The sequence below is a fragment of the Mchenga conophoros genome, linkage group LG20 (genome assembly GCF_057382185.1).
Source record: "Mchenga conophoros isolate Kocher_MC1m ecotype Shallow Benthic linkage group LG20, M_conophoros_male_GT1.1, whole genome shotgun sequence".
NCBI classification, from domain to species: domain Eukaryota; kingdom Metazoa; phylum Chordata; class Actinopteri; order Cichliformes; family Cichlidae; genus Mchenga; species Mchenga conophoros.
The window spans coordinates 8,066,645-8,077,025 of record NC_140545.1 but is presented as its reverse complement, the minus strand read 5'-3'; the positions used below and the strand labels follow the sequence as shown (position 1 = coordinate 8,077,025).

The window sequence follows — 10,381 nt, the reverse complement described above, 5'->3', positions numbered from 1 at the left end:
ATATATAGTCAATAATAGAGGTTAAACAGCCAAGGTGAATTTGATTATTAGAAAATTTATATCTCTTTTTTCAGTAATAGCTGACCATGTTTATGTCTATCAGTGATACAAAGATGGATGTGGCCAGTGTCATGGCATCCATTGGTTTTGTGGGCTCTCATTTTGAACCCTTGAGCTTGTTATTTCAGTTCACCTTTATTATTTTCAAAACAGGACATCGCTGTATTTGGATAAAATCATTTTAATCTGCCAGTTAATATTCCCCCATGCTAGTTTTCCATAAGTCGCTGTGACATTAAACGTAATATGCAAGACTCAAAACAAAATGTACCTTCCTGACAAAGTTAACTTAACTTTTCAACCTCAGAGATTTCTGCTTGATGTGCCCATAGCCTGGAGGTAAATCTCTGCACAACTAAATGAAATCTCCCATTAAATCACTGGAAACCAAAGCATAAAGCTATTTTCTGCAGGCTGTAAGACTTTTACATGTTAATGAGATGTGTCCAGAATTTGAACATTTTGGAATCCGCAGACAGGAACCTCCTGAGGCTCCTGTTGGTTTCCCTTTGTTGATTTCTTGCACATCAGTAAATCCTCAAACTTACTTCAACAAACCGAGGCCGCTTTACTCTCTTTTACACGTTGACTGACGTCAGAACTGGTATTTTGAAGTTTTATAGCGAGCTGTGTGCACGCTAGAATTTCTCATCTGCACGTCAAACGCACGAGCCAACGTTCACTCGGGCTTGTTTGCTCTGTGGTTGTAGTAATTGACAGGGTGTGAAGTCGTTTAGTGGGTTCAGTTGCAGGTTTGATTTTTATGAGATGGTCTGTTTGCTGAAGCGACAAGCAGCCATTGTTACCCCACATTTCCAGTGATGTTACAGCCCAATTACCCTCCAATCACACGCATGGCCAGAACCAGTAACCGGGCAGTAAAATAGGCAGACACTTGGTCTCTAAGTCTCCAATGACCCACATATGTTTTCCTGCTATTATGAAGACTTTTGAGCGAGTGCACACACACACATACACACACGCACACACTCATGAGCATGTGAAGAGCGTATACAATTGCACTGAGATATTTGTTATAGTATGAAAACCTCTTTTAGCTGTATGTATTTTCTAACTTTAAGGTTGGGTTGAGCTAAAAAACAATGCTTTAGGTCTTAACAATATTAAAATAGAGTCAGTGTCTTGTACTGTGACATTTAGTGCTTCATCGCCAGTGTGCTCCATGGTGCTTGTTGCTGAGTATGAAATAGAGCATGTCTTGGTTTCAGTACAGTAAATGTTGCCGTCTAGATGAGTGATTAGATTTAAGGCATTGCTATTTATCCACATTTATGTCACTGGTCCCATTAGTCTAATCCTCCCACAACACTACAAAGTCAACCAAAGTCAAAGTATGTTCACTGCAGTCTGTGAATAAAGTTAAAGTAAAGCAGCCAGTCATGGATCACCTGATGTTAAAAACTTTTAATTGTGTTAAATAGCTTACAAGTTCATAGCATGCAGGATAGAAAGACATTTAAATAGTATTTAAATATACATTTAAATAAGACTCTTTCTGCCAGAGTCTAAAACCAGCACACTTTTTTAAACCACATAATAATGGGAAACTTCACAAAGCAAAGTATTATTAGCTGAAGAATCCTTACGGTTAAAAACATGCTTCAAGAACCCTTCAGGTTTAAAATGATTATGTGCTAGCTGGACTGCAACTACTGAACTACAGGCTTTTCTATTGTATAACTGATAAACCACATTTTGCATTTTGTTTCTTAATGCACTTTAACTGTGGAGTTTAGAGCATGTGCAGACTTCTGTCAAATTCAGGAGGAGCAGCTACAGCCCCCGGCAAAACTATGGTATCACGGCACAATAATAAATCAGAGATATGACACAGAACTATTTTATTCATTAGCTGAACATTCTGGCTTCATGAATCATACCTCAAACAAATTAATTTCAACTATTTTAATACATGACATTTCTGTTCAAGATCATGTGGAGGGGAAAAAAATGGAATCACTGTTGAGGAAATCATCTCAATTTAGTACCTCCTCAGGCTTTTATGACGCCCCAAAAGGTTTGAGGCATGGAGCTCACTAATGAAAAGCAATACTCTCCATCTGGTTAATTCCAACTTTTTCAAATAACAGCTGAGCTCAGTTTTTCACCATAAATTTTCAGTCAGATTGAAATCTTAACCCTTTTTTTGTGTCCATAGCACTGAGGTAATGGGCCTTTTCTGATTAAATGACTCTATTATCATCACCAAACCGGCTTTCTGATTAGAATGGTACGAAAATCTGAGTGTACACTTCTGCATTTACTGCTGAAGTAATGATTGCCATCTTCCCCGGGCCTTTTATTTGATAAAGTTTGCTTGTTTTCATCAAGCAGTCATCTTCATATATGTGTCATTGGAACAGCATCAGGGTATCTTTTCCTTGCCTAGTTGGCTGACTTTGTGATTTATCACTGGAGTCACTTACATCCAATCATCTATAGTCCCAAGATTGAGAGAGAGAGAGAGAGAGCGAGATAGCCTTTCATTCTCTTTTTAGCTCACTGTAACCTTGTTTCTGTATGGATGTTAGTGCTGGTTTTCCTTTTGGTTTTCTGTATGCAGATCCCATTTAATTTTTATAATTCTGTCACAAACATTATGGCCCATTTGTTAACATTTTTGAACATTTTCCATTTTCAGGGCGTACTGCTCTGATTTTCTATCCTGACACTTTGACATCTCCTGTCTACCTGCAAGTTTTCCTCCTAGAACTTTCCCATTTCGGTTGTACTTACTCCAAGTTATAGACACGGTTGACTGGGAACAAACATCTTTAGCTACACTTAGTGTTGGATTCTTCTGGCAATGAGTTTGATTTAACTGACAGCTCTCTTGTTGGGGGCTTGCCTCCTTTCAATCAGCCAGGTGCAACAGCTTCTCTTCCACTACTTGATTTTGAAAAAACCAAATACATTAATTACAATTATTTAATGTGCTTGAGGTATCTTTCATGTTCCACTATTAAACAAAAACAGTTTTGTGACACAGTTTGTTTATTTGCTACAAGGTAAAGGAGTTGAATGAAGATCCTCCACATGCAATGATGCTATAATTTTTTGCCAGAGGGTGTAAACACTGAAACAAGCCTCCTGCCTCAGAAAGGTTCATTTTGACAGATTGTTTCTGCTTAAACACAGGTGTAATTAATAGCATTAGTTATAGCCCATTTCAATTTATATATGTCATGGTGCTATACATAGAATGGGATGAAAAGTTTTGCACTTACATCTATTTGCATGTCAGAATGAAGACTGTGAAAAAGGTGTCTTAAAACACAAGTATCATGATGTTAACTGGTGAATCCCCATCAAATGAAAATGAAATGATCTCGAGAGCATGGGATAGCTATAGAAAGTGAACATCATAAGAACATCATCCTAAGAAGATAAAAATAGAAAATATCACATGCAATAACAAAACACACTTTGTGCAAATCTGAAAAGCACTGAATGGATTTACATTGTTTATGAACCATGCACAAATAACTGCATTTAGTCAGTCACGGCACATTTGTCTGTAAATATGGAGTCCACACTTGTTAAATTTCAATATATAAGTTAAGTAACAGCAAGTTTTAGCATTTATTTTTGGCAATTTCCTCTTCCTGACAGTTACTGTTAGATGGAAATTTGCATGTTTGTACAATTTTACTATGTTTACAATCACGATTACAAATCAACTACACCTTAAAAACATTTTAAAATGTCGCAGTGGTAGTAATTCATGCCTTACTTAGATAAGCAGAAGCTCAAACAAAAGACACCACGGCAAGAAAAGGAAAAAAGTTCACACTAAAATAGGAAGCTTTGAGAAAAAAAACCCTCTTCCATCCTAACAGTGCAGTAGAAGAAGAGTTTATAGAGAAAACACAAGTAATAGGTGTCATTTAATAGGCTTTCTCATACTCTCAAACTAAGAAAATAAACTTCGATGGATTAAAAATGATCATTTGCTGCAAAACTGGGGTTGGAGTTCGGGGGGATCACATTTTAGAAATATTATACAATGATGTATTAAAAAAATAATATTATGGGTTAGGATCTTTAGGAATTCCAAATACAGCCTTCATAAGATGCTTATAGTACCTCTTTAATTAACAACACCCTGACTCTTTTTTCTGCTTTTGTCACTTCTGTCATTTCCTTTCTGTTTTGAAAAGCCATCGACACAGACCACAGAGCTTCCCATTTAACTGTAAATACTGGAAGGACTATAAGAATAAGTACATTGTTGTCGTTATACGTATAGCACACGCTCCCTGTGTTTGTGAAGAATTGCCTTTTGCTAAGCGTACTTGATTACCTGGTCTTTTTATACAGTTCTTTACCAGTCCAAAAACAGTGTTTATGTTGAAGAGATCACTGGCCTTGAGGAATATAACTGGTGTCTCTAGATAATAGTCTGAATAAATATGAGGCTGGTGTTAACAGAGAAGTTATCCCAACACTCATGTCTCACCCAAGTTCAACAAACAGATTTTGTCTTGTTATGAGGGATTTTTACATTTTGTTCATGAATATTTTATCAGAATCAGAATCGCAATACTTTGATAATCCTAACAGAAATTATGTTTTTTACCCAAATATATAATGCTTATATTTCACCTTATTCGGTATTTGTAGTTTTTCAGACAACACTCAATGGTTAGAAACCAAAAGCAAAGCGAAGCCTTAGGAGGACCTGTGGCAGATGGAGATTGAGATCTCGTCATTACTGCTACACCAACACAGGGAGGATAAACGTGAGTGTGAAATTCACTTATTTCCAGACTATGTTTGTTCAGTCTCAATCCCTTCTGTCTTGAGATATGTGCTCTGTTCCATGATGTCAACCATATTTTCTCTTTTCCACCCTCGATTTTAGAAAAGAATTTTTTCTCAGCATTCATAAGTCATATTTTAACGACAAAGCTACTCTTAAAACTAGTGTTTACACTGCAGAAAACTAGAGGAGCCAGCCAATACACTTGACCCCTTTCTATCGTTCCCTCCATTATCAGCGGAGAGCTTCAGCACACAGAGAAACTGTGGGAAAATTAGCTTAAGTGTGAGGCAGGATCCCCCACAGAGAGGTCAAGTTACGTAATTTTGACTTGAATAGCTCCTTTTAACCAGCACTTGAAAAGAAAAAAAGAAGCTATTTAAAGATGTTTATGAGATTGTCACACAGACAAATTGAAAGCATAATGCTGAGTCATTTTGTACAGACACAATAAATGCATAAATTAAGAGGTTATTAAAATAATTGTTATTTGTATGGAAAAATAAATCAGGGTCCTCATTCAGACACGATGCTGACATGTGCCAGTGACTTTAGCTTGATGGAAAGGACTAAAAAGGAGCTTTAGTGAGAGCACTTAGTGCACAGAGACGTATAAAGTTCACAGAGCTAAATATCAGAGACAAGTATCATGCAGGTTCTTTCTAAGAGGTGTTATGGCATGTAACCAAAATCATGAAAAATAAACCACCATTTTGTTTAATGGAAAGTTCAACCCAGTGGAATAAACATAAAGCCATGTGCCTTTAATCTGCTGAACCATCAACAGTCGTCTTATGGTAGCTTCTGGTTTGAGCTTATGCATTTAGCCGTTTGAGTGAGACTTCCATTAATGTAAGACTTGGCACAAATGGAGCCAGACAGACCAAGATCAGATACAGCAATTGCCTAAACATGTTTACAAGTTGCACTTTCCTTCTGCAAATATACTGCAAAGTCATTTATGAGCTGAAGTCACACATGAATATGTAATAACAAGCAAGGTAAGAGACACAGGTCATTAAATGTAAAACAAGAAGGAAATGAATCCAGTGAACTGCATCGTATGAAATTCTTGCAAAAAAAAAAAAGTGTGTGTGTGTGTGTGTGTGTGTGTGTGTGTGTGTGTGTATCCTGGTGGGGACCAAAATCTGATATTTATTATACTGGTGGGGACTTTCTGCACCGTGGGGACCAAAATCCAGGTCCCCTTGGGGTTGAAAGCAATTTTCACACTCAAAATGTGGTTTTAGTGTCAGGGTTACAATTAGGTTATGGTTAGGTTTAGGGTAAGGATCAGGGTTAGGCATTCCTTTTTGATGGTTAGGGTTAGGGTAAGGGGCTAGGGAAAGCATTATGTCAATGGGATGTCCCCACGAGGATAGCAAACCAGACATGAGTGTGTGTGTGCTCTTTGCAAAAGAAAATTAACAATTACATACAAGTAATCACAAACCACCATTGAAGAGTCAATGAGGCTGAAAAGCAGGAAACCAGCTGTAACTAAAATCACCCTGCAGGTACGTGTATGTCACTTAAATCAGAGAATGAGAAGTTTTGCAGGTTTTCTCAGTGAAGACAGAAGTTGATTAAATCAAAACATTTCCTGCCATTTCAGTGACACTAGAAATACGAAAGAACAAAGGTGGGGAAGGCAGACAACTCCTCAGTGACTGGGATTTTAAAAAGCATCCTCAGAGTGTAGTTGAAAAATTGTCTCTGATCTCTTTTTTTAAACTACAGTCAACATCAGGATTAGCAACAACCTGTTTAGTTCAGTTGGAGTCTCTTTTTGTGCCATCCCTCCAGACAGGTGAACACTTCGGTCTATTTTCGGGTGACAGCCAGAAACACACGAGTTATGCACTAACCTCATAATACCCCAAACTTCCCATACACTTTCACATGCAGTTTTTCAGCTCAAGTTGTGCTTCCATCCAACATGACTGTCATTTTTTCAGATTCTTTATACACTAATTTTCTTTACACACTAAAATTCATTTTGTTAAAATGAGCAAAAGAGACACGCTGCTTTGATCTACCATGGTTTTACGAAAAACTATTAGGCTGGTCTTTATGCCTGTCTATTTATCTTGTCCTGAACTAACATTTGTCTTTTTTCCCACTTTCATTTTTGCTCTCATATTCCACTCCTCGCCTTCTTTTTGTCACTCCTCCCACGCCCTTAGATCCCGCGGCGTCCTGTTGCGTTCACCAGAGCTCTTGCTACGAGCCTTCCTGGCGCTCTCCTGTGCTTGGCGGTACTTCTCTATCATGCTTTTGTGTTTCCTCCTCAGCTTGTCATTGCACCACATCCTCTCGCAGTACTCCTCCACGTGCAGCAGATTCGACGGCCCGATGAGCTGCATGATATCCTTGAACCATATGCGCGACTGGCCGATTTGGCTTGATGAACCGCCCCTGCTGTACGCGCTGCAAGGCATCCAGGCTCTGAAAGTCCCTGTAGACCGGTCTTTGATTGAGTCAGAGTTTCCTGTGTGTCCACGCGACATGAGCTCATCCACGGTCTCCCCTTGGAGGACTTCGAGGGTGATGCGGGCCAAAGTCTGCGTGAAGCTGTGCTCTCGAGAGCGGCAGATGTAGACGCCTTCATCTTGGTGGAAAAGGTTACGAAACAGGAGACCCTGATCCGTGGACATCACACGATCATCTAGCTTCACCTAAGTGTGGCAGATAGAAAATATGTGTCTGATATTTGATACAACAACATATTAATGACCTCACTAAGTCAATTCAACCATCACTGCTTTTCACTTGAAGTTTGCTTCAATTTGTCAAGTCATAATGATGCAACGTGATGGAAATAACTTTTCACAGATTTGGTTAAATCTCCACTGACTAATGCAAAGAGCTACATGTGCTAATCAAAAAAGCATGAAAAAGTTAACTGGCACTTTATATATAACTGCAATCAGACCCTTAACCTAACATTTATCTTTTTAATTTATTGCTATATATAGAGAGATTTGTTTGTTGGTTGGTTAATTCTTGATTTCTGTTTAAAGTTTTAGGATTTCTGTCCCTAAAGGAGTTCTGACCAGGATTTGACCTTAAATAGCACATGTTTCTCAGCGCAAATACCACAGAGGCATTGTTCTTTAAAGAACTAAACACTGAAGACTGCCCAACAATGTGTAAACACAGTACAAAGAAATCGGGACAAGAAAGCTTTCAGTCTTCACTTCACATTATGAGAAAAGAGAAAGGGAGAACTGTTTGTATTGTTTTCTCAACTTGGTTTGCAACATCAAAAATATATCATGGGATCAGTCACTGTTTTTATTTTTTATTTTTCTTCCGTTTTCTTTCCTCACATTCTCTAATCTTTCCATACTGCCACCCAAAGTCTCTCTGCCAACCCTATTCATTTCTATATTTTCCTCCATCTACCTCCCAACTCCCCCGTCAGATCCTATCTTTCAACCATCCTTTGATGCCAACAAAAACATGGCAGCCTTGTCAGATAGAGTGGCAGCCAGATGTTTATTTGCAGGGAAATGGAGAAGGGTGGTAATGCTTTAATACTTGCATGGCTGACCACGACACTCAGTTTAGCTTGGAGGAGCATGACCTCAAACAGTTGAATGATTACTGTGGGTTTGGGCATACAGAGCAACATAATTTTCTGACTTAAAAAGAAAAGAAAAAAAGACTGTATTTAAGTCTCAGTGACCAGCAGACAGTGAGTGACACTTTCAGTGGCATATGGTCAAGTTTTGCAGAGAATTCACAGTTTATGGAAGAGAGAGAGAATGATTGGGCATTTTGCTTTGAAATGCAGCTGCTTAATTTCAACCACATGTCAAATGGTTGTCAACTGTATCAACCACGTGCCAAACTCACACTCAAGTCTAACTTTTAAAGGCAATTACTCAGAACATTCTTTGCCAGAAGTTTTATACCACCCCTTGACTGTTTGCCAAAACCTTCCCACCTTCATCCTATTTTGGATGCAGTGACATCGACAGGCCTTTTATTGTGTTGATTCTAACCTGAATGTTGTTCACTGGGAATCTTACCTCTTCCTTGTGGTCATCACGTTGGACCAGCCAGGTGACAGTTGCTTGTGGGGAGCGAGGAACACACTCTAGGAAGGTGCTGTTGTTCTCAGTACCAAAGACCACTCTGTCTTCTGTTACATCAAGGTCTTCTTTTTTTAAAACAGAGAGTGACAAATAGTTTATTAAAGAATGAAATCTATCCAACCATCCATCCGTCCATCCATCCAACATCTTCAGTCTGTCCTGGGTCTAATCATCTCAGCTGGTTTCTTTTGTGGCAGGGGACAGTGACTCTACATTCATTCCCTCCTGAATGACTGAGCTCTTCACCATTATCTGACAATGTGAGCCCAGACCTTTGAAGGGAAGTACCACTACCTATATCCGGGTTACATTCTCCACAAGGACACCTTCTACTGTACAGCATTAACAGAATGAATATAAAAATAAATATAAAGACCTGAATATTAGGTGTGTAGTCACAGACAATATAGTGAATAAAATAAAACTCTGACTGACTTAGTCAAGAGTTTGTCATGTGACTACACATAAACAATGAAGAGATGGAATCTGAAGACGTCTGCCCCTTGAGTACTTATGTAAACAACCTCACACTTGGGCACAAAGAAACTTTGGTTCACCAGGTGGGTGTTAGGGAGGCATCTTTCATCTGTGCACTCCCTTACATTGTGTGCCCTTAGGTAAGAAAACACACTCTTTCTATCCCAATTCTCAATGATGTAATTCCTTTTTCTTGTCTGTCTTCACATTTTCTCACCCTGATCTCCAGTATCAACTCAGCCATTTTCTGCCAAGAACTCAGTATGTTAGCTGATATTTCTACTTCACAAATCCCAAAGCTTACACTATGAGAACTAGTTTTAAATGAATCCTAGGTTGTTTTCTGCATGCACTAACATATTGTAAAACCTTTGTCTCATATACTTGGCAAATATGTCTCAGTCACATGAGTAAAAATAGGACAGCTTACCCTGAGATAGTATAGTATTTTTGTAGTCAGAGACCAACTGCAAATAGTTGAGATGACCACTTTAATTTACAAGCTGATTGTACAGGTTACCTGGTGGGACCTGTCTTCAAACAATCACAGTCCAGCTTAGACTGGCTGGACTCTTAAATAACTGCAGTCCAATTTATAAACACAGACAGATTGCCAGCAAGTTGCAACCAGTGTGAGTCTGTCTGCACTGGGATGCAGACTGACTCACCTGACTCCACTCATTTGTTTTGCAGTAGGCGACTCGATTCAGCTAGTTGTTATCTGGTTATATTCTTATAAAGTTAAAAGCAAAGTTTCCAATTTTCCATTTGAAAACAGATAAAATGTTTGTTTCACATCTGTCAGCTCCTGGTTGGACTCTGCATGTGACTAGTTAATGTTGATTTCTATGCAGGGTAACAAGATTTAATCAGAGTACATGTAACTGACAATTTAACCATTTCAACTAATGCAAACAGCTTGATGACTGACTCTGATAGCTTTTCATTTTATTGCTAC

At 38.6% G+C, this 10,381-nt stretch overlaps 1 protein-coding gene across 2 annotated transcripts in view; it reads right to left on the bottom strand.

Annotated features, from left to right (window-relative positions):
* Positions 1–1,470: 1,470 nt before the first annotated feature.
* sema3g (semaphorin 3G) overlaps positions 1,471–10,381 on the bottom strand; it is a 67,276-nt gene continuing 58,365 nt past the window's right edge. The window contains exons 15-16 of one of the 2 annotated variants that reach the window (XM_085258973.1): positions 8,881–9,008; positions 1,471–7,521 (exon numbers count right to left, since the gene is read on the bottom strand). In XM_085258973.1, coding sequence (XP_085115099.1) covers positions 7,009–7,521; positions 8,881–9,008 — 641 coding nt within the window. In that variant the 3' untranslated portion in view covers positions 1,471–7,008. Of the gene's footprint in view, positions 7,522–8,880; positions 9,012–10,381 lie in introns of both variants that reach the window. The other variant, XM_085258972.1, reaches the window with a different exon arrangement.